The sequence below is a fragment of the Oryx dammah genome, unplaced genomic scaffold, assembly GCF_014754425.2.
Source record: "Oryx dammah isolate SB20612 unplaced genomic scaffold, SCBI_Odam_1.1 HiC_scaffold_29, whole genome shotgun sequence".
Classification (NCBI taxonomy): Eukaryota; Metazoa; Chordata; class Mammalia; order Artiodactyla; family Bovidae; genus Oryx; species Oryx dammah.
This window is the reverse complement of record NW_024070213.1, coordinates 92,272,636-92,298,050: the sequence shown is the minus strand read 5'-3', so window position 1 is coordinate 92,298,050 and position 25,415 is coordinate 92,272,636. Positions and strand designations below refer to the sequence as shown.

The window sequence follows — 25,415 nt, the reverse complement described above, 5'->3', positions numbered from 1 at the left end:
ATTTACTGGGAGCCTTCTATGGGCCAGGCACAATGTTGTGAATCGGGCACAAAAGTACCCTTCACTTCCAAGCGCTGACACCCAACTGGGGTGAGATCTAAGAACAAGTAATCACCATACAATACAGTAACGGTAAAGTAGATAAGTAACGCAGAAACAGTAAACTACCTTATTTGGGTAGCAGAGAAGGCTTTGCAGAGGTGATGACTAATGTGCGACTGAAAGAATTACAGGATTTAAACAGGGAACTCTGTGGTCTCCCTGTGCACTCCCAGTCAGTCTGCTACCTTCGGTCATCACCTCTAAACTGATGACTCCCCAGGACATGCGTCCAGTCCAGTCTCCCTTCTGACATCCAGCTCCTGGCATAAACTACTGCCGTGCTGACTGATGACTTATAGTCGACTCATTCAATATGCACCTGTGTGCCTCTGTTCAGTCGCTCAGTCATGCCCGACTCTTTGAGACCCCATGAACTGTAGCCCACCAGGCTCCTCTGTCCATGGCATTTTCCAGGCAAGAATACTGGAGCAGGTTACTATTTCCTTCTCCAGGGGATCTCCCACATTCACATCTGAACCTAAATTCCTGATTTCTCCCCCGCAAAGCTCCCAGTAACCTATCGCAGCAACCTGATACACTGTCCAGGCTAAAGACTCACTCTTACTGCCTCTCTCATTTCCTATGTCCCATTACTCACCGCCTTCAGTTCCCTCGCAAACTATTCTCCAGAGTAACCAGATAACTTTCTAAAATGCCAATATGATCACATCATTCCTTTGTATAAACCTTCCAGCGGTTTCCTGTGGCTCTTAGGCTAAAGACCAAAATCCACAAGACAGTTCTGCGTAATTTTTCTCCCTGTCCCTTCAGGTTTATCTCGGCTCACTCTCCCTCTCATTTGCTATGTTCAAGACACAGTGGCTTTTCAGTTCTTTGAACACACCAGGCCGCCTGTTCCACCTCAGGATCTTCGTTCCCGCCACTCCCAGTGGCCAAGAGCCCCCTCTTTTTCTCTTTGCCAAGCTATCTAACTCCTACTTACCCTTCATACCTCAACAGACACAGGACCTAAGGGAGGCTATCCCTAATTGCCCTTTCTCCATCAAATCTAACTGAAGGCTAGACCTCAGTCTAACCATAGTCCAGACCTCACCATTGACAGCCTCCTATCCGGTCTTCCAGCTTCTACTCTAGCCTCTGGTGGCCTGTCATCTACAGAGCAGATAGTGTGCTTTTTTAAAAATGAAAAATGAGGTCACACCAATTCTTGGCTTAAAACCTTTGGATAGTTTCCCATCACACTTAAAAATTCAGTGATCTTACTAGATCATTCTAGGAGCCAGATCTGATAAAAACACACATAATCTAGATATATAACTGATAGGCAACCATCTGAATTGTTTAATTTTTAATAAACAGAATGTTTGTTTATCAAAGCACATTTTAGTTAGAAAACTTAAGAACAATTGAAAACTTAACTTCCCTATAAGCATTTCCTCTTTGGATCTTTGAAAATAAATTTCTTGATTTTAAGAACCAAGCTGAAGTATTCACCAGGAACCTGATATACCAGAACTTGATATTCTTTGCATTTTTTGTACTAATCCAAGAAAGAAAGAAAAGAAAGAGGAAAAATCACACTGTTTCAGGTGATCAAACTTTTTTTTCACTTTCTTGAAAAAAAAAAAAAAAAAATTTTGGCTGCATCTTAGATCCCCAACCAGGTATTGAACCTGGGCCCTGGGCAGTGAAGGCATGGAGTCCTAACCACTGAGAAACCAGGCAAGTCCCCTACTTTCACATTTTAAATACTGATCTGGAGGATGCTTCAAGTACTCCCTCCCTTCACAGAGCTCTGCTTGCTCTAGCCAGTATCTGGGAAGCACGTGACAAACCCGGAATACAAGAGTTTGTCTTCTCCTGGCATCCTGAGACTTAGTATCAGACAGCAGTGGCCTTTCTACTTCAGAAGAGTGACACGACCCAGGGAGCTGCTCCTGTGGTCTCATTTGGGAAGTTGGCGCATTTGGTCTGAGGCCTTGACATCGATGGACATAGACAACATTAGAACAGTTAAAAGAATGAATTTTAGTGTCAGATCCAAATTTCAGCTCCACTGGCTCTGCTACTTAATAGCTGGTTGACTTTTTTCACCATAAAATGGGTATAATAGTAGTAACTCACCTAAAAAAGTTACTGTGAAGATTTAATGAATTAATACACAGAAAGTACTCAGGATAGTCCCGAGCACAGAGTAAGCACCATGTAAGGGTTTGCTGCTATTTTGATTACATCAGAGGTGAAGTCTGAGAGCCACCCAGACTTGTTATCCAGATCTGGCAGTAGAGCAAGCTAGAGCTGTTGGTGTCTTTCCCTTCACCAGTCAAATCCTGCCAGACAGCCACTCCTGGCATCTAGCCAAACCTGAATAATGTACCTGTATGAGTCATACAGTTTCGGGTTTCCTCAGCACTTGATTTACATTATGGTCATATATTCTGCAGTACACATAAATCACTGTAGGTTTCTATTGGAGGTAAAGTGGTATTAAAATAACAACAGATTTAAAACCATAAAAAGTTCTGTTCATATCCTGACTTTGCCAGTAATGCAGCCTTAAGAAAAAAACTCAATTTTTCTGTAACTTGGTCTTCCTCACTTTTATGACACCTACCTCAATAGATTTGTTATGACCTTGGAATGTTATACGAAAACTTCCTTGTAAAATATAAAGCACTGAATGTTTTAAAAACATTCCATATCACTGTAGAAGGATTTGAAATACCCACTTCAAAAACAATGATTGGCAAAGCACTTTTTAGTATTATTACTCCATTCAGAGGGACATTTTAATATTTGTGCTTCTAGCATACTACTGTATCAGCTCTCAGACATTCTCCCTACACGGTAAATCAAGAGTAAACTGCATGGGGGACTCCCTTGATGGTCCAGTGGCTAAGACTCCTCGTTCCTAATGCTGAGGGGCTGGAATCTCGCTCCTCTGGTAAGGGAACTAGATCCCACATGCTGCAATGAAGACCTGGCGCAGTCAAATAAATTAATAAAAATAAATTTAAAAAAGAGAAAGTAAACTGCATGGTATTAGGAGAGAAAAGAAGGGGGAAAAATAAGTCTAGTTGTTAACCTTAATGTGAAAAATGTTGCAGGTATCTGAGCCTGTAATACTGGCTAATGTTTATATGTATTTGTAAAATGTACCTGGCTGAGAGGATGAAGGAACGTTCTACACTTTCGATCTTAAGTTCATTCTGATATGCTTCTTGGGTGGGTTTTCTGACCTGGAAGAAAGCAAAACGAACTGAGCAGACATTTCCTATGGAAAACCTCATCTCTGATGTGCAGTTAAAACTGCCCAGTGCTCTCCCTCATCTGTTCCAGAAGAATGTAAACACCCACATACTCAAAGGCCCAACTTTTCCATCTTCAGGCCTTTGCTCACACTATTCCCTCCTCGAAGAATGCCTTTCCCCACATCTCAGTGTGGCCAGATGTGACGTACTCTGTTAAGATTCTTGGCTCTTCCTCCAAAAAGACTTCCTCAAGTCTCGCTCTTTTCTCACTGCCAACTATCCCTCCACCATGTCCCATGAAAAGCTACACGTTTTTTATTTTCTGAGCTCCCACAAACTTTGTGCCTTTATAGTGATTATTTATTACCATCTATTTTATAGGTGTTGATATGCAGTGTATTTGCTTCCCCACTAGTTGCTAAACTCATGGGGGTTTAGAGCAAAGGTGGAGACAAAAGAATCCTGCTTCAATTCATCTTTGTATTTTTCACTAAGTCATTAACATGTTTTGTTTATAGCAGTTCTCAGGAAATATCTTGTAACTAAATTAATATACGAGGGAAAAATGAATACATGAACACATGAACAGGAACACATGGAGACAAGAGAGAGAAGGATTATGAGAAAATGATCATTGTAGGGATTTTTCTCTAAATACATCTGGGTTAAAATATATATATATATATATCTTCTAACAGATGCACAGACCTTCATTCCAGCCAATGATAGCATGTTGTTCAGTTTGTACATCCCAGACTGCACTGGTGTTGTATACAACAGGGCATCATTAAACTGAAAGTAGAAACATTTCATAGGACAAAGTAAAGCAAGAAATTTTATCTACAAAGATACTGGTAAGACACAGGAATAAAGGAACAAAATTACCTCTTTGCTTCAAACTCTCTCAATAAAATACTTAGATTCTGCTTATAAAATCAGAACCACCTAGGATGTTCTATTAGAATATTACTAGAAGGCCATTTCTGGAAAATGCGCTTTCTTTCTGAGTTCTATAAGAAATTTGACATTTTCTGAATTCTAAATCCCACTAAGGAACTATAATCTGCCAAAACAAAACACAGACAGAATCAATTTTTCCAAATCAGATATGAAATAAACTAGATTCAAAAAGGAAGTAAATTTCTACTTATGTGCCATACAAGACTTTGTTTCCTATACTTGACATGCAAATAAGCACTCCAGACAGTCAGAGATCCCACTAAAACTGCTATTTGAATGTGCCAAGCTTATCTGGCCTGAACAGAGGTCTCCTTTCCCTAAGCAATTACCCCTGCCTTGGGTTCAACGGCAACACACATGGTCACTTACCAGGAAAAACATTCGGGGCTGCATGACTTTCCGAGACAGCTTCATCAGAATTCCTTCTTTGAGAAAAACCTGATTCATCCAAATGAACACCCATTTAGTACCATCACAACTACAATATATGTATACATGTAATTTCCTTTTCAACCTTCTTTACCCAGATTTTTTGTGTGGAGGCTGGGTAGCATGGTTTTCTTGTGGCTTTTTACAGCCATGTTTCTTTTTTAAAGTCATTTAGGAATTGGATAAGCCAGCAGAATTCTATAAAGCCAATATTGACCCCAGGGGTACCATGTGATCTAAAATGTAATTGACTGAGTGTGTACTTTATCCTGAGGCTGAGCCAACATCCTGACAAATGCACTTTGTAAATATCCTGAATTCATTCCCTCAGCCACTTTTGTGCTCCAGGAAGAGCATCAAAACACCAATAATTTTCCCCTCCTCTCAAAATTCACTCTTACATTAAAGATTTGAAATGAAATTGTCTTTAATGCTGTGTGAGGTCAGCTAGTATTACACAATAAAACAATCCTATTTAATCAGATACTCTGTGGGGTCCATTGCCATTCTCCTAATTGAATTGGACTTCTTGTTACAGTGACTTAAATCATGCATGTTTTTAAAGGATAGAATGAATGCAGTTAATCCAGATTGGGTCACTGAAGACTAACAATAACAAAAAACCTATTTTCATAACTCAAATGAAAATAGCTACAAATGGTGACTAAATCCATTGTATTAAGCTTGTAAAAGGCAATCTAAAACACTTACCCGTCCAGGCTGAACTATTTCATGGTGTCCATTTAAGCTGTACTGAATTTGCATAAGTTTCTGGAAGTTGTCCTACAGAAAGAGAATGCAGAGCATATGAAGGCATAAGCTCCCAGGTACAACAGTACAACAGCCACTGAAATGAAGATACTTACTCCTTGCTTCATGGTGTCATTGGCGTGGTTGGCTACCTCTATAACAACAGCAAGGGCATCTAAAATACGTAGGAACACAAGGGGCATTTGATCACTATCATTACCAATGAAATGCAACATTGACCAATTCCAGGTAACAAGACAGCTTGTGGAAGAGCTCAGTTAACTGTGCGTGGGCAGAAATATACATGGTGAAGTTCGATGAGAGCAAAACCAAGGAAAAACAGGTAAAAACAGTACTTATGAAAAGAAATGAGCCAAAGACAGACTCTGAAGACACATTATAGGGAATTCTCTGGCAGTCCAATGGTTAGGACTTCCATTGCAGGGAGTATGGGTTCAACCTCTGATCAGGGAGCCGAGAACCGATAAATCATGCAGTCTGGCCAAAAACAAAAAAGACACATTGTAGACCATGCATATCAACAGGGAGTCAGGACTGTTTTGCACTGAGATTTGTGCTGTTGGAGACCACAAGGATATGAATAGGATTTAACTGGAAGCTGAGGACCATTCCAGGATAAACTGCCTTGACAGACAAGGATCCTGGGATAGGAAACCAGAATTATGAGAACCTTCGATTTAAGAAGGTCAGGGCTTAGCTGTCTTCTCAGTCTGATCCCAAGAGGGAAAAATGCCACATGGAAGCATACTGTATCTTAGGAAATTACACACATTATTTTGTGAGTTGGGTTACTGAGCCTCATCTGTGTTTTATTCTTCTTATTAACTTCTTGCCTTTATCAAATGTTTCTGAACATCTCACTCAGTCTTACCATCTTCATTATAAAGGAAAAAGTGTCCCTTGTCTCCTTTTGGGCCATGGCTGTTCTCAATACAAGGCAGCAGTATTCCCCTAGGGAATGCCTGGATATGTGTAAGATAACTTTTGTTTGTCACAATGATGGGAAGGTCCACTGGCCTTTCGTGGGAAGGAGCCAGGGATGTTAAATATCTTGCAATGCTAATTAGCAATCCCCACAAAGAAAGCTATCCCATAGGACAGCAGCACTTCCACAGAGAAAAACTGGCAGAATGTTCGAGAGGGAAGCATACTCTCCTGAGCCTGGTGTGGCAGTGACAGTAATTGTCAATGAAAGGAATTTTTTTTTTTTTAAATCAATTTCTGGAAAAGGTTTGAGGTTTTTTTTGGACCAGCTACTATACCTAACTGGGATTCCCTGATGGCTCAGATGCTAAGAATCTGCTGGTAATCTGCAGGAGATCCAGGTTTGATCCACGGATTGGAAAGATCCCCTGGAGAAGGGAATGGCTACCCACTCCAGTATTCTTGCCTAGAGAATTCCATGGACAGAGGAGGCTGCTGGGCTACAGTCCACGGGGTCACAAAGAGTTGGACATGACTGAGGGACTAACTATACCTTCTAAGGGATACTCTTTCTGGTATCAACCCTGGAGGTTTCTGTAGCCTTTAAATATATTATTGGGCTTTCCTGGCAGTACAGTGAATAAGAATCCACCTGCTAATGCGGGGAACATGGGTTCAATCCCTGATCTGGGAAGATTCCACATGCCGCAAAGCAGCTAAGCCTGTGCGGCACCACTACTGACCCCATATACTGCAGCTACTGAAGCCTGCACGCCTAGAGCCTGTGCTCTGCAACAAGAGACGCCACCACAATGAGTGGCCTGCTCACGGCAACGAAGAGTAGCTCTGCTCACTGCAACTAGAGAAAGCCCACTCACAGCAACGAAGACCCAGTGCAACCAAAAATAAATGTGTTATCATCACCTTTATTCATGGAAAGCAGTATCTTCTTATACAGATTCCAACCACATACTGGAATTTACTGCAGTTGGCACTCATCATGGAAGATATCAAGGGGTGAGGCTGGACACATTCCCTGCTTTCTGACCTGCTTGAACTCCCAGTGGACAGGGACAAAGGCTTGAAGATTTAATGAATGGATGAAGTACTTAAGCTGCTGCTATTTGGTCACCTGGCCTCCAGGCTCTGACTTCTCCCACTCATTCTGCAACCCTACTCTTCCCATGTCATCCCTTTACAAGGCCCTGTGCGACTCTGTCCCTTTAACTCTTCTGCTCACCTTCCAAAGCTATATTATCAACAGTCTCATTTTCTCTTGCCCTTGGGCAACCTCATGCAGTGCAACCTGCACTGCACTGCCTCTGGCCACACAGAACATGTCACCGTTCACTGCTTATTCTAAGCCATGTCTTTGTAGAAGTGTGTAATTTCCTTTAAACAAGCTCCTTAATCTCTGCCCTGCCTCTGTTTTACTGGCAAAATGGACCTAACAATGCACTTTCTTTGAAGGCAGAAGTCCTGGGACAGATGTTTTCTTGAGGCCTGATCTGTTAAAATCTGTCTAAAATATTTATCTTCCTGATGTCCATTCTTCCTCTCGTCCACCATCTCCAGTCAATTCATCTCTGGTTCCACCTTCCTCTAAGTAGAACTCTGCCTCTTCAATTCTCACACTTTGCTCCCTCTTTCAAATGATTCTATACTGCTCAGAGCATTCTTACTTTAAAGCTATCTGCTTTGTTCTTTACCTGAAGGGTATCACAGATGTCCTTCTTCAACTAAATTATGTTCACCAAAGACAAGAAGCATGTTCTATCCCCCACTCCAATCTTTTCCTTTAAAAAAGCACCCTTTAAAGCGTAACACTTGTGAATAGAAGATGTTAGAGAAAAAGAAGTAAAATGATTAATAGAATGAATAAGAATCTCTACAAAATGGGTTAAAGACCTTTCAGCTTTGTAATCTGATAATGTAAAGGACGATGCACAAGAATGTGATCAAAATTCATAAGATGAATGGAGTGGAGATGGATTTGTCTAGGGTGTTTCTGTAGATTAGAACCAGGGATATACCTATGACATTTAAAAGAGGTAGTTTGGGAGTAAATAGAAAAAAACACTACTATCCCAAATGGAATTAAATCCTTGTGTGTGTGTGTGTGAAAGACAGAGAAAGAGAGAGAGACATACTTGCATGCACACGCGTGTGTGTGCACACACACATACACACACAGTGGATTATCCCAAGAATATCAATGAATCCCTTGTACTGTACTAGACTATTTCCCATAAGTACTATTGGGGTAAGGAGTGGAAGGATGACAAAACTAATGCCCATCTTTAAACAGTCCCAGAGTAATAGATTACTTACCTCTAATTTGTATTGTTTGGTCACTTCATGGACTCATGATTTTAAATCCTGAAAGGACGTTGCAGATCAATTGGTTCAATCTCTGCTTTTGAAAGCTGGTGGACATTTAGTGAAGGTGAATGTACCCTGGCACAGACAGACTGAGCCCAGGAGGACGAAGCTTCCTGACCACACAGCATGCTGGGACCACACTTTCAGGAGGCTGGCTCTCACGGCTGCCTGCCCATGGGCATCTTTGGTCCCTATAATTTCACCTGCTTCCAGGCCACTAAACACTTTATCTAGTTCTATCTTCATCTGCCCAAAACAGAGTTTAAAAAGGCTTGTTATGAATAAAACACAGTTTTGTATATGGGTTTTGTTACATTTTTACTTTCTAGGTCCAAATGAATGCAACATAAAAACTTCTAACACATGAGACCACAGAAATCATTTACCTTGAGTGTCTCTGTAATCTCCAGAGTCTTCTAAGAGATTTTTCAAATAATCTAGAAAAGGAAAAAAAAAAAATATATATATATATATATATAGTATTTAGTACAATAAAGTACTAAGGAAAAAAAATTAGTCAGCCTTATTAGTCAGACCAATAAGTCAGCCTTATTGGTTAATATACACATTCATTCTGGTTACGCTAACTTTCTAAAAATGAAAGACTAAAGCCCTGGGGTCAATTTGAAATCAGGACACAGAATCAGAGCTAAGAAAGAGCCTTGAGGTTGCACTGGTGATTTTAGAGATGAGTAATTGGGCTACTGAGGACACGTCTCACCCAAGTAATCCCACTTCTTTGTGGCAGAGCCAAGATCAGAATCCAGGTCTCCGGCTCAACACTTTTACTCCAACACACAGTAAATCCCAAGATCAGATGTACGTCTAGTTCCAAAATGCAAGCATTAATAAATTGAATGCCTAAGGGACTCAGATTCATCAATCTTAAGAGTCTAATAATGCCCAGAATACATACCAAAAAAATGCAATATGTGTGTCTAGACCAGTGGTTCTCAAATGGGGGCAACTTTGCTCCCCACCCCCCTCCCAAGACATTTGAAAATGACTTAAGATATTTCTGATTACCACAACTGGGTGAAAGGGGACACCACTGGCACTGAGGGGTTAGAGGCCAGAGATGCCGCCTTAACATCTTCCAAATGCACAGGATTGTCCTAATGTCAACTTTAGGACACTGTCAACAGGGCTGCAGTGAAGAAACCCTGGTCCAGATGAAGATGGTCTATAAATGAGCAACATGGTACACAGTAGCTCTTGCAACACAAAATAAATTAAGGCAATAGGTTATATTTAATATGTCTTTAACACCAAGGAATATTGCTGGATTTCAAAGTGACACTTCCAGCTGAGAAATGCTGGACGACTTAACTATCAAATTAAAACAAATCCCATTTCCTATAATTTCAAGACCCCACTACATGGTCCCTGCTGACTGTTCTGATTTTCTTTCTTGCTACTGCCTTACACCAGCCCTTTGTTCTTATTAAAGTTTGATTCTGCACAATTTCTTAAACACTTCCTGTGTGTTCCCTAGCTCTATACCTTTCGTCTTTAATGAGCTCTTCTTCTGAATCCTTTCTCTGTCTCTGCATATAAAAATTCTACTCTTAATTCATCAAGGCTCATCTCAAATTCCTCCTCCCCTACCAAACTTTCCATTTGAAAGAAATATTCTTTCCCTTTGAATAATACATAACACAGCAGTTACTAACTGTATGCCTTCTATCATTGTTTTTCATTTGATTCAAGGCTCCTTGTGGGCAGGGCCTGCCCACATCTGATATCATCTTTCTATCTCTCATACCACTTAGCCAGAGACTTGGCATACAAGGGACAAGAAATACTTAATTTTTTAAAAATGATTTTTTTCATATAGGATTTTGTCTTAGTGGGTAAAAGGCAATAAAAGCTAAAATCAATCCTAATTCCTGTGGGAGCTGGGAAATGGAAAGAGGAAAGGCATATTAAAAGACTGAGTGCATTTTATCAGATCCAGTCTCCACTATGAGATACTGTAGATGACATTAAGCCTCTGTGAGCCACAACACAGGTTCTATCTTGCCAAAGACCATCACACCACTTGCGCTCCCCAGGTGGGCGCTAGTGGTAATGAACACGCCTGCGAACGCAGGAGACGTAAGAGATGCAGTTTTGATCCCTGAATCAGGAAGATCTCCTGGAGGAGGGTATGGTAACCCACTCCAATATTCTGGCTTGGAGAATCCCATGAACAGAGGAGCCTGGCAGGCTACAGTCCATGGGGCTGCAAAGAGTCAGACACGACTGAAGTGAGTTAGTACCATGCAATCTCCATTTAGCAATATTATGGAACAAATATAATTTCATCCCATGGATTTATGAAGTCATGCTCAAAAAGGCACAAAGAGACACTTGGACATTGGTGCCAGCTTTTCAAACTTAATAGATGATATAAACATACACACCCAACTGTTGAAACTATACGTCTTTGAGACACTGATCTAAGAACCTGTGTGAGTCTAGACATGCACACTGTAACTACGTAGCCCTGGCAGGAAGTCATGACGAGATACTATGGGAGACGGCATTAAGCTTCTGTGAGCCACAGCAGAGGTTCTATCTCGCCAGAGACCATCACAAGCAACTTAGACCCCAAACTAATCCGAACACACACTGGAGAGCATTCTTCCAATCAAATAAGAAAATCTCCAAAACTAACAAAAATATATTGACCGTACACTATACTTAGCCTCATCCAGGGATGAAAAATGAATTTAATCTCACTCTGACCCCACTCAGAATGCATTCCCTGTGTAAGTCATCTTTTGTGAATTCAAATATTTAACTTTTCCATGAGAGTGACAGGGTTAGGAAGAAAAACATACTCTCTTTAGGCTACCTCATTAATCAAAAGGGATGTTCCTTTAAGCCTGGGGAGCAGAAGAGTGCAGAAATGAAAGCAGATTTACCTAAGCATCAGATTCACAGCAAGTTCCTATTCTGTCTTTGATTCTTGTTCTTTAATACAGAAACATATCCATGCAAACTGAGACATTTCTCTAAACCAAAAGAGGTCACTGGAGGTTGTCCATATTAGGAAATCCTGACCTTAGAATCACTATGCTAAGCCTGATAACTTTCTGAGTTGCATTTTCTTCCCTTGTACTTAAGTTCAGCTACTGCTCGCCAACCTAAACTTTTAGGAACAAAGTGGAAAGACACAAATTGGCTGAGCAAAAACCCCACCACGAAGCTGTTGCAAAATCATACTATTAATCAAGGAGATAATGGGGTTAGGTTTACTTTCCTTGCCAATTAAAACAACAACAACAACAACTTAAAATTCAACTTTCAAAATTCAGCTTTCCAAAGTGAATTTTAGAATTTCAACTTTCTAATGTATTCATCTGTATTTTCAGGTTTATCTCATTGCAGTACATCTTCCTTTTGAGAACTTTTACCTTTTCTAGGAAGACCCAACCATGAGCCCCTCAGTTAAGAATCACTCCATGCCCTAACTACAGAATGAGCAGGAGACTGATCACCCTCTGAGTCAGACAGAAGGAGCAATGAAATCACTAGCTGTCCCAGTGAGTGTCATAACCCAGGTGAAACACAGGAAGGGAGACAAGACAGACACGCCTGCACTGGTCATATGGAATTGTTCACTACATATCATTTAGGTCCTAGTATCCTGCTGGCCACCTGATGCGAATAACTGACTCATTTGAAAAGACCCTGATGCTGGGAAAGATTGAAGACGGGAGGAGAAGGGGACAACAGAGGACGAGATGGTTGGATGGCATCACCGACTTGATGGACATGAATTTGAGTAAATTCCAGGAGTTGGTGATGGACAGGGAAGCCTGGTGTGTTGCAGTCCATGGAGTTGCAAAGAGTTGGACATGACTGAGCAACTGAACTGAACTGATCCTGCCGGAGATCATTCTAAAAAATGAGAAAATAGGAGTCATTTCGATTTGCCATGCTGGATTTATAGTATTCCATGACTTTCTTGTTTTCAACAAACCCAGCAAAGCATTTTTCAAAACTTCAGTAATAAAAATGCCTCAAATACTACTGAAGTTATTTATGTCAAAGAAAAACAGGCTGGTGAGGTCTGCACCGGCACCACAAAATGTACTTTCCGGCCACCAGGTGGCACCGTTGATTAATAAAGGTTAATTAATCCCCATAATTCCCATCATCCAACAGTAGCGGCACAAAACTAACTAATTTAGCATGTGCAGCCTCAAGGATTAAGCAAGTTAATTTTGTCCTCATATATAAGGACATATTCTTCCACATTCTCATGAAAACCTAAAAAACACCATATCTTGTTAGAGCTCTAAGTTTTCAATAGATGGACTCCTAGTAAGCCTTACCATTCCTTGATTGCCTAATCAATGAATAAGCAACTTAAAGCAGAAAACTACTCAGAGGTATAGTAACCATTTCCTAAAGAAGAGTCATCTGTGAGAATCAGGGACTTTTTAATTCAACAGCACCCAGTCAGATTCCTGGACTGTTTGCTCAGAAACGGTTGATGGCAAAGAAGAGAGGAAATGAGCATACATAAAGGGTAGCGTTCCAAAGTTGAGTGTTTCGAATTTGAGGACATGGTTCTATGGTGTCAGGTATCCCTTGAAACACAAATGCTAAACTATGGATTGCAGGAGGACCAGGAGCCTGATTAATTACTCTTCTATTACCAGCATCTAAAATAATATGCAATAAAATTGCATATTCAGCAAATGTTTCCTGAATTTATGATGGACTAAATGACATTCACTTAGGGGTTACCACTTTTTGCTCCATATTTTATTAAGCAGCTGAGATGATGCTCGGAGGGTCTGATTAATTAAAAAGTGATCCAGTCTTTGCTCTGAATCTCCTGCTTCTCAAATATGGAGAATTCAGTTGGGAACCCTTCTCAGTTCAGTATGTGGTCCAGAGCTGCCTAAGTTAGTAAAGTGACCTTTCCAGGCTCTCATGCTTACCAATTCATGTTCTTGGAAAGCTGACAATGCCTTTCTGGGAATTAAAAAGACCATTTATTTCTCAGGACTTCCTCCATGGTCCAGTGCTTCCTAATGCAGGAGCTGTGGGTTTGCTCCCTGCTCAGGGAACTAAGTTCCCACATGCCTCATGGCACAGCCAAAAAGTTTCCAAAAAAATTAAAAAGTCTCCAATTCTCCTGGGCTGATGCAGTCCTTTCACCAGGGCACCCAATAAGGTGAGCAGAGTGAAAGCTGGACTTGGAACTTGGCGGGGAGCCCATCAGGATATAACCACTTGAGGCAACACTGGCCTATCTTAAGACTTTGATCAGTCTGGTCCAGAGGGGCATGCCCAAAGAACCCACAAACCAAACCTGATGCCAGGCTCATCGTAGGGCAAAATTTTAGAGCAGGTCTTATAATGGACAGACTCTCCCTTCAGTTCCTTTTTAGCAGGACAGGTTGGCTTTGCATATCCAGAATGCCCTTAGAGGAGTCAACCCCAGAAGGAAGTCTCCCAACAAACGTAAACATCCATTATTTTTACTTCACTGAGACTGCTTTTCTTCGTGGATAACATTTTTCAAGCATTAAGGCTGCCAGTTCACCAAGTGAGAATCTCACATATACAGAAATGGCTTTATTGTGGCCAAGGCCCACTTAAAGAACCTCTTATTCATATTTGGTCCCCACCACCCCAGTTATCCGGAGAAGGCAATGGCACCCCACTCCAGTACTCTTGCCTGGAAAATCTCATGGACGGAGGAGCCTGGTAGGCTGCAGTCCATGAGGTCGCTAAGAGTCAGACACGACTGAGCGACTTCACTTTCACTTTTCATTCCAGTGTTCTTGCCTGGAGAATCCCAGGGACGGGGGAGCCTGGTGGGCTGCCGTCTATGGGGTCGCACAGAATCAGACATGACTAAAGTGACTTAGCAGCAGCAGCAGCAGCACGCCAGTTATCAACGAATCGCAGTTGCAAATAAAGTATTTTGAACTGCAACAGAACAAGAGCTGAGCTAATTACAATAGGAATTTTGAATGTTATGACCCTCCCATTTCACAAGAATGGAGCTGTCTTATATCAAGGGCTTTGGATTCCTTAGAGACGAAATTCTTTGGCTGGTGCCCAGGACAGCCCTGCCTTTCATCATGTTTTGCTCTAGAGAAAATGTTAGAATGATTTTAGATGTAGAAAATTAGCCCATGGTTTTCAAACAAACACTTGCTAGGCAGAGGTTTTAATTTTCAGAAGCAAAAGTTTAAATATTCAGTGGGGATTTTTAAAAGTCATGCATTAATCTGATTCTGATCTTTTGTCATATCTGTTTATTAGCCTGTTCACAACTCAAATTTATAGCTTCAGAACACTACAGCAGATATAACACTATGACAGATGTTTTCAATATCCCATTTTTCTATCAAAATGGGAAATCCTGGATTTCTAAAACCTAGAGGGAGTTAATGCCATCCTGGACTGAAGGCCAAGATTATAGGAAAAGTAATATAATACATTGTTAAAGTCACTTATAATATAACATAAATATCTTGAACAAGATCAAAGAAACTACCTGATCTGAATTTAATCAAAGTTCAAAGGATTGCTTCCTCTGCCACATACAGAAATGGAAAAAAATACTCCAGAGGAATTTTTAAATTACACTTTTCATTATATTTTCTCCACTAGGATCCCCAATGATTCACCTTGTTTCAAAACCAATGTAGTAACTTTCCACAAATAAAAGGTTTTTTACTGAAACTTTTATAGTGGATATAACACAATAGAGACCTCCTCCCCACAAATAAAACCCCAAATCCTAACAACAGCAGCAAAAACAAATAATCCTGAAAGGATACATGATAGTCATCCCTGAATGGTAGAAGATGAAAAGGGACTTTTTTTGGTCTAATGTAACATACTTTTCATAAACACACAAGTGAAAGAAAGTGAAAGTCACTCAGTCATGTCCGATTCTTTGTGACCCCATGGACTATACAGTCCATGGAATTCTCCAGGCCAGAATACTGGAGTGGGTAGCCTTTCCCTTCTCCAGGGGATCTTCCCAACCAAGAGATCAAACCCAGGTCTCCTGCATTGCAGGCAGATTCTTTACCAACTGAGCCATAAGGGAAGCCCAAAAGTGCACTTGTCCCACCAAGCCAGCCAGGAAAGATTCCTTCAAAAAAGAAAAGGTGATGCTTACAAAAATAAATCCTCAGAATCTTCTCACTCAAACAAATGACCAGATCAATATAAATTCTAGGTAAGAAGAGGAAGAGCTGGGAGGGAACCTGAGGGGTTGGGTGTGGCTCCCAAAGAATAGGACTACAAGCTCAATAAGGGCAGGGACCACCACTGTGTTGTGCATACAGGGGCCCAGCTCAGCGCCAGCCATGTGAATACTGCTTGAATGAGAAAGTGGTCAATGAATGGAGGAGAAAATCTGCCCTTGACAGTCAGGTTTGAGGAGACAGTCAGACAATGAATGCAGCCAGAGCAAAGGAAAGTAAGACTTGCACAATTCTTCACTTACAAAGAACACGTTTAATAGTTGTGGTCTTTATACTGTGGACAAATAATTTTTTTTCTAAAGTAAGATTTAACTTTTTAGAGCAGTTTTACATTTACAGCTAAGCTGAGGAGAAGATATGAAGGCTTCCTACGTATCCCCCGGCCTCACACATGCAGTGTCCCCCATCATCAACACACCCCATCGGCGTGGCGCATATCATACAACGGAGGAGCCTACACTGACACACCATAACCACCTCACACCCACAGTTTCCATTACAGTTCATTCTTGACTTTGGATAAATGTGTAACAACATGTATCCCTCGCTGTGGTACGATCAGCACGCTTTCAACTTTCCTAAAAAGCAAATTAAAAGTATGTCTGCGAAATGACAGAAAATATATACCGCTATCCCTTGCTATCTGTGGGAGATTTAGTTCCAGCACTCTGCTCAGATACCAAAATCTGGATGTTCAATTCGCTTATCTAAGATGGTACAGTACAGTCAGCCCTCCCTGTGCATGAGTTGTGAGTCTGCAGACACCAGAGGCCAACTGCAGAGTCTCTGCTCCCAGTTCCTGGCCCAAAGCTCCCCAAATCTTCACAATCTTCTAAATGCTGTGCAAGAGCATCTTTTGTCCTAATATCTGGATTCCCTGGTGGCTCAGATGGTAAAGAGCCTGCCTCCAATGCGGGAGACCCGGGTTTGATCCCTGGGTGGGATGATCCACTGGAGAAGGAAATGGCAACCCACTCCAGTATCCTTGAATATGGGCTACAGTCCATGGGGTCACAATGAGTCAGACACAACTGAGCCACTTTCCTTTCTTTCTTTCCGTTCTTTGACCTTAGTTCTGACAAAAATGGGCTTGCCAGGACATGCTAGTGGTAAAGAACCCGCCTGTCAATGCATGAGACATAAGAAACATGGGTTCGATCCCTGGGTCTGGAAGATCCCCTGGAGGAGGGCAAGGCAACCTACTCCCATTCTTGCCTGAAGAATTCCATGGACAGAGGAGCCTGGTGGGCTACAGTCCATAGGATCACAAAGAGTTGGACATGACTGAAGCGACTTAGTGCTTGCATGCACAAGCACGCACACACACGCATGCGCGCACACACACACACACACACACACACCCGGCTACAGTCCATAGGATCACAAAGAGTTGGACATGACTGAAGCGACTTAGTGCTTGCACGCACAAGCACACGCGCGTGCACACACACACACACACACACACACACCAAAGTTGCCTTGGCATTTCCTAGGTGACAGTAGTATCTTTTGTTGTAACAAGGTGACTCTTAGTGGGCTCCTAAATGGGGATGGGTCACCAGGAAGATCAAACCATGACTGAAACTTCCAGCACCACTCTCCATCCTTCAGGAAGGAAAGAGGGACTAGAAGTGGAGTTAATGATGGGCCATGCCTCCATGATGAAGCCTCCATAAAAATACCAGAGGACAGGATTTGGTGGTGTTCTAGGGAGCTGGAGTGCCCAGAGAGGGCATGGGAGTTCCAACCCACATACTTAGCCCTAAGTATCTCTTCCATATGAAGCTCATTTTTATGCTTTATCATACCCTTTTACAATAAGCCAGTAAATGTAAATAGGTGTTCCCCTGAACTCTGTGAGCCATTCTAGCAAATTTTCAAACCTAAGGAGAAAGTCATGGGAACCCAGATTTACAGTCGCTCAGAAATAGAGGCTGCAGCCTGAGACTTGTGAACGGCACCTGAAGTTTGGAAGGGTCCGTCTTGTGGGACTGAGCCCACTACCTCTAGGCAGTGTCAGAACTGAATTAAATGCCAGCAGCAGTCTTCAACCTTTTTGGCACCAGGAACCCATTTTGTGGAAGACAATTTTCCCATGGACCAGGTGTGGGGGGATGGTTTTGGGATGATTCAAGTGCGTTACATTGATTGTGCACTTTACTTGTATTATAACATCAGCTCCACCTCAGATTATCAGGTGTTAGATGTCAGAGGTTGGGAACCCCTGAATTACAGGACACCGAGCTGGTGCTAAAGAGAATCGCTTGGTATAGGGGAAAAAAGCCCATATATATGGTGTTAGTAGTGTTGAGTGTGGTGGTATGAGAGCCAACGGGATACACGGGAGGAGTGTGCTTTTTCCCAAGGTCTTCTTGGAAGGGGGCCTGATAAGAACAGCATGACCAGTAGGAAGATACCGCCATAACTTGGCGTGAGTTTAGAAAGATCTGGCCTGGACCATAAAAAGGGAAATGGAAAGAGCAGGAAGCAGAGCAGAGGAAAACTAGTCAGCAAATCCTATGACGGAGGCAAGATGGGGAAAGGGAAGCATTTCAGTCCTTTCCACAGTCCTTTCTGGATAACTAGAAGACTGTTTTTACTCTTTTATTTTTTAAAGGAAATTTATCGATCCATCCATCCAACAAATGTTCACTGGCACTACCATATAGGAATTTTCAACCTCATAAAAAGGAACACTGCTTATTTCTCTGAGCCTTTTCAGTTTATTGAGTCCCTGTTATGTTCCAGAATCTCTGTAGGCACTCAGTTAGGATAAAACAGATAGTCTCTACCCTGAACTGATGAGGAGGTAGAAAATAAAAATTAATGTTGTTCCTTCAGCAGCATCTGTGTGTTTAAAAAAAACCGCTCCCTCACTGTTGCTTCAGGAGCCCCCTTTGTCCTAACTCCAAACAGGGTTTGGGCCCCACACAGACATAAAGATCTGGCCAGATCCACTGGTCTTAAGAGGCCAAAATAAAGGCAGAATTTACAATTTCTCTTCTTAAATTAAGTTACTTTATTTTACTACCTAAGCATTTTACTATTAAGCATTTCATTATACAACATAGACATTTTCTTGGATCCTATTTTGAGTTGAGTTTAAAAAAACATTATCAAGAATTTCGTTGGAAATTTTACTACAATGAAGGAAGAGAGAGTCTAAAAAAAATACCCACTAAAAACGCAAATCAGGTCCTGAAGAAAACACTGCAAGACAATACGGTGGTTGTTTGAACAGGAGGCAGGACTGCTGTATCCGGGGATTTCCACTTACCTCTCTCTAGAAGAATTCCAAAAGTAACCATCTTATTTGCACTCCATCCCTGCATTCCTCAATCTTCCCTTCCCCAGAAGCCAAAGTGGGCACAAATCTACTTACACCAAGCCGGGCAGGAATCCTTCCCTTTCTCTGCCCAATAAATCAAAGTTGTCAGGAGTTGCCTCAAATACTCTCACTCTTTCTCTCTGTGCCCCTGGAATTGCTAAAATGGAAATAAAAGTACTTCCCTCATAGGGTTGTTTGGAGGATTACATCATTGACTTTGTTTATCCAAAGATGAGGATCCAGCTAATTCACACATCTGAATTGATGCTAACTTAAGACCTAAAGTCCAACTTCTAAAAAATCTAAATGCATAGACAGGGGCACTCTGATAACTAAAGCAGAAATATCTTGCAAGGAAAAGAAAAATCAGAACATGACAAAAAGGAGTATAGGAAAATCAGAGTTTTAAATAAAAATACATATAAAACAAACTGTTGACATCAATTCCCTTATGTCCTTAAGGATTATATGATCATAGATTCTTCAGTTAATACTATTTGTGTTCCTGGGGCAGGACATTTTACCTCTCTGGAGGAGAGAACATCCCTGAAATTCTCTCTCTCAATGTTGTCCTTTAGGCTAAAGATATTTTGGTTAAAAGGATGCTTTAACTGTAGCTTAAAATCAACAAAAATTATTTCCTAAATAGCTTTCAAGTGATCCCAAACTGACCCAGATATATTGGGGTGCACTAAATTATGAATTACGAATTAAAAGACTCACTCGTCAGGACTTCCTGGTGGTCCAGAGGTTAAGAATCCGCCTGCCAATGCAGAGGATGTAGGTTTGGTCCCTAGTCTGGGAAGATCCCACATGCTGCACAGGAAATAAATCTGTGTGCCACAACTACTGAGTCTGCACTCTAGAGCCTGAGCTCCACAACAAGAGAAGCCACTGGGATGAGAAGCCCTCACAGCTCGACAAAGAGCAGCCACTACTTGCCACAGCTAGAGAGAGCTCGTGGGCAGCAACAAGGCCCAGAGAAGCCATAAAACAACAACAAAACCTCACTCATTGACCTCAAGGGGTTTATAATCAAATTAAGGAATCAATATCCAAATAAATGTTTACTAAGTCACACTGCACTGATACTAAGGATCAAGCAGAACTGAAGTAATCAGAGATGGCTTTGGAGGGATGGGGGACTCAGGTCAGGGTGGAGGAAGGGAAGAATCTGAATCAACAGAAGAAAAGGCACAGAATGAATATGAAGTCTTTGCTTTACAAAGTCTATGTTCTTTCTTTAACTTTAGTTCTGACTTTGCAACCTTGAACAAGTCATTTATTACCTTTACCTTTCAATAAATCCACAATTATTAAGAGTCTACTATATATAAAGTATTGTATATCATTTAAATAATGTAGATTTTCCAGGTTAAGAAATGGGGGGGAGGGCTTTAAGATTAAAGAAGACACAGCTCAAAACTAACTCCAATCTCATATTATCTTGGTTATAAAACAATGAAACAACTGAAACCTGTTCTCTTAAAGAAAATTTTTAAAACTTGCTGTTGCTATTTCACCATTCATCAATTAAAATCAAACCCAGCATGAAACCTACATTAAACACATGTGTAACTTTTACTTGGATCAGTCATAGTGTAGGAAAAAAAATATTTTTACATGAAAATTTCAGAACCTTGCTCCATTCTTCTCCCATTTGAAAACCATAGTTGTCTTTTGCCACTAAAAACAGTACTTAATTCGACAGCTGTAGAAATAGCCTGAGCCCTTCAATAGCTCATTTATGATAAAGCATTGAATTTATCTAGCAAAAACACAACACATGCATGGGCACTTCCTTTTGCCCTGTGTATTCTAAATCTCTGCCAACTGCAGAGGAAAGAAAGTACAGATGGACAGGATATCCTGAAATTATTTGGTTTGCCTTATGTCACTCCAGAGAGAAATCCTGTGCCTGATTCACAGAGAGAAATTCAAATTAAGTAGAAATATCTAGGGTAGCCAGTCCTGGGGCTGAAGGCAGGCATTCCTCACCAGTGGTTCACCAGGGAAGCTTGGAAGGATGGCTTTGCCTAAAGGGAAATCAAGAAATCTTGGCTTTCCAGAATTCATTTCCCTCATTCCATTAAGCTCTTGGCTTAAGAGAAAGTGATTAAGGACAAAAGCATGCATGCCATTTCTTAAGAACACTAACAGTACCTCAAAACCTATTACATAAAATTACAACTGACTGAATTTAGAGTTGTGGAGGCATTTGAATATTCTTGTGTATTTGGACACAATTCCTTTTTAAAAAAAAAATTTTTTTTGGCATGCAGGATCTTAGTTCCCAGACCAGGGATTGAACTTGTACCCCCTGCATTGGAAGATGAGAGTTTTAACCACAGACATCCAGAGAAGTCCTAGAAACAACCCTTAATGGTACTATATATATATATAAAGTCATTGCACATCCAATACATTTCAGCAAATACCACAGAGGACCTAATAGTATGTGTTTGATACTATGCTTGGTACTGAGACTATACTGGTTTTTTCGTGATACCAAACAACTTAATCACTATAAACCTGTTATTTCATCTATGTAAGTATGTGAAATATGCATAGCTATGGTGAAGATTCAAAGAGCCAATGAATATAAAGTCCTGAGCCTCCATTCAAATCATAGCTTTCTTTTCCTTCTTTTTTAAATGATTACACTGGTAAACAAGACATGTAGCCCAGTAATCTTGAAGCTCTAGTAGAAGATACAAACAATGGCCCGACACAGTGACAGTGATGATGATGATGATAAGGATCTAATAATAGCAGCTGATACTTACTTAGACTTTACTATGAGCAAGGCTGGTGGCTCAGACGGTAAAGCGTCTGCCTGCGGTGCGGGAGAGCCGGGTTCAATCCCTGGGTTGGGAAGATCCCCTGGAGAAGGAAATGGCAACCCACTCCAGTATTCTTGCCTGGAGAATCCCATGGACAGAGGAGCCTGGTTGGCTACAGTCCATGGGGTCGCAAAGAGTCAGACACGACTGAGCGACTTCACTTTCACTATGAGCAAGGCATTACTCTAAGCACATAGCTCATCAATCAACCGTTATAACAACCCTTTGAAGTGACTAGGGCCATGGTGAAAAAGTGAGTATTTTAAGTTGCTCAGTTGTGTCTGACTCTTCGTGAACCCATGGACTGTAACCTGCCAGGCTCCTCTGTCCATGGAATTCTCCAGGCAAGAATACTGGCCTGGGCAGCCATTCTCTTCTCTAGGGGATCTTCATAACCCAAGGATCAAACCCAAGTCTCCTGCATTGCAGGAGATTTACCATCTGAGCCACCAGGGAAGCCCCAGGGTCATAGTAGTTGATATTCAAATATGTGGGAATTATCCTCTAAACCTCATTCTTGAGTGGCTGGAAAAGCACCTTCTAGCAATTAATAATATTAAGCAGGTAAAATGACCCAAGGTTGTGGGGCTGAGACAGTAAAAGAAGTTCTGAGCAAAACAAATTAACACGTAGGAATGCCCAGAGCACGGAATGCACGCGGATGATCAAAGAACTGGAAGCAGCTCAGTTCTGGTGATGTCTATGTGAAGCCACCAGCAATGTATAAATTCCTGTGTTCGGAAAAGCAGCTACTGGATAGATAGAAAAACAGAAGTGTTCTCAGGAAAGGCAGGGTGTCCTCAGTGTGACAGGAGTTCCTTGGGTGGTAATCTGCCAGGGAAGCCCACCTGTTAGCAGCAGCCTGTACTGGGGAATCCTCTGAACCGGCTTGAGCAGGTAGTGCTTGAGGGCCAGATTAGCACAGCGTGGGCTAACCTGAAAGGAAAGGCATCCAAAGTAAACACGAACATTTTCCTCTGAAGCAAGAGACCCAGATTCAAGTGCTCGGGAAGCCAAGTTTTAAATAGCCAGCAACTCCAGGAGGGGGTTCATGGAGATACTCCCTTTATTTTAAGGCACAACTCCTAAGCTGAGGGAGACCAGAGCTGACTCACCATGGAGCCCACCCTCTCTTGTAGGTAGGTCTCTGAAATCAGATTGATGAAGAAATTCACAGCCCAGAAATAAAACTACTGGGAACTGGATTCAAATAAACATCAGAGCCTGTTGTCAACATACTCATAATAACAACAGTTGGTACTGGGGAGAAGGCAGAAAATAAAGACAACCTGAACAACAGCCTTGCTAAACAAATCTCTTATAAGCCTGAAGAATGTAAACTTTCTCAGATGAACGGCTACAAAGGAGAGCCCCAAATCACACTGCCTATGCAAACATTTGATTCTGGAACCCTTCTGACTTGACCATGAGGACATTTGATTCTGCCTTTAAAGTTGTTTTCTATAGTATGTGTAACAGATACTGGTGCCCAATTCTGAGCCCCACCTCCAGTCTCCATAACAGGTATTAACTGTGGGGAGACAACAAAATGGCCAAGGGAAAATGTCCCCGCATCCTAAGATGTCCTGGCTTTCTTACACAGCTCAAGTGAGAAGGGAAGAGTTTTTTCAGATTTGTTCAGAGGGTTCTATTTGTTTCTAAATATATACCTCCAGGGTCTGGTATGCAGGATAACTACGAAAGCATAATGATAATGCATGTTAAGAAAGCATCTGTTGTGCAAGCATCATTAGACATTGGACAGCTAAGTTTCCCTGGTCTTATGTGTTTTTTTTGCTGCCAAGGCAACAGAACAACTCACTGGACAGTGATGAGAACCCAGGCCACAGCTATATATATATATTTATATCACACTTCCATTCTTAACAGCACGACAGCACGAAGACTTCAGAAGAAAGGAAAAGAGGGAAGAAAAGTCGACACACAATTTCAAAGTTTAATTACCATACAAATTAGAAGAAATCAGCAATATCTTAATACTTCTAAACTTTTCTAGTTTGGTGTAAATGGAATTTACTGATAGTTTTAGCTTCAAAACAGAGAAAGTGGTAGCAAAACAGAGGATGGTAGCAAAAATACCTCAAATTCTCTAACAACAGCAGCAAAACCTGGGTTTTTCTTGCACTGCTCATCCAACAAAGCTATATTTTTATCAAACTCTTTGATGTATGTGGAATACATTTTTAGATATGGTCCCTTCTTTACAAAGATATCAGCAATTCTTTGTTGTTCCGTCCTAAGGAGTGAGAAGGGAGAGATGAGAAAAAGAATCATTACAGGATCCAAAATATATCCACTGATAAGCAGAGTCCCACTTCCAAGCCATTTATCTTTTCTTCCTCTCCTTGTAAGAAATATCCCCTAATGCCCACTCTTTCTCATTTCGATTGTCATTATATTTTGGCTGGACTCTGCCAGTCCTGACTGGTCTGGCCAGTCCTGACTGGTCTTCCCTGCTTATGTACAGCCAGAGACTTCAGAAAATTCAGATGAATTTCTGAGATAATTTTTTGTAAGAAGAATGATAAAGTACGGACAAGGAAATTCTTTGTAATTACACTGTATTTTAGCATGCCTTTAAAAGAGAGTTTTTAGTCACTCCTCAGTCCTTAAACTGTGTAATTATAGTTTTAGTCATTCCTTAGCCCTTAAACTGTATAAGTATAAATTTTATACTTAGGCTGTAGTGAAGTATTAATCACTATTTAGCATATTTTCCCAACATGTAGAGGCAAGATATTTCCAAAACAGGCAGAGGTATTTTCATGGATTATATATAAATAAAACTTAGAGGGAAATTTTTTTATCATGAAAGTAGGTGATACACATTGTTGCTGTTCTAATAATTTGGGGGTTACCATGAACTTCAACAGTAAATCCAACCACCCATTTCTAAAGATGTCACCAAACTTTCTATTACTGTCTAAATATCATAACGGGCTTTCCTGGTGGCTTAGACGGCAAAAAGAATCTGTCTGCAATGTGGGAGACTGGGGTTTGATCCCTGGGTTGGGAAGATCCCCTGGAGAAGGAAATGGCAACCCACTCCAGTATTCTTGGCTGGAGAATTCCATGGACAGAAGAGCCTGGTAGACTATAGTCCATAGGGTCACAAAGAGTCAGACACGATTGAATGACTAACACACAAATACGGGTAATGACAGTCAACCTTTGGTATTGTTTTGCGGTTGTGAAATCTACAGCATCTACA

General features: G+C 41.2%; 1 protein-coding gene across 1 annotated transcript in view; it reads right to left on the bottom strand.

Annotated features, from left to right (window-relative positions):
• FGD6 (FYVE, RhoGEF and PH domain containing 6) overlaps positions 1 to 25,415 on the bottom strand; it is a 107,892-nt gene that overhangs the window by 16,170 nt on the left and 66,307 nt on the right. The window contains exons 7-14 of the mRNA XM_040234261.1: positions 24,284 to 24,440; positions 23,032 to 23,119; positions 9,167 to 9,217; positions 5,570 to 5,628; positions 5,415 to 5,486; positions 4,644 to 4,712; positions 4,023 to 4,106; positions 3,223 to 3,302 (exon numbers count right to left, since the gene is read on the bottom strand). Of these exons, the coding sequence (XP_040090195.1) occupies positions 3,223 to 3,302; positions 4,023 to 4,106; positions 4,644 to 4,712; positions 5,415 to 5,486; positions 5,570 to 5,628; positions 9,167 to 9,217; positions 23,032 to 23,119; positions 24,284 to 24,440 (660 nt within the window). The remainder of the gene's footprint in view (positions 1 to 3,222; positions 3,303 to 4,022; positions 4,107 to 4,643; positions 4,713 to 5,414; positions 5,487 to 5,569; positions 5,629 to 9,166; positions 9,218 to 23,031; positions 23,120 to 24,283; positions 24,441 to 25,415) is intronic.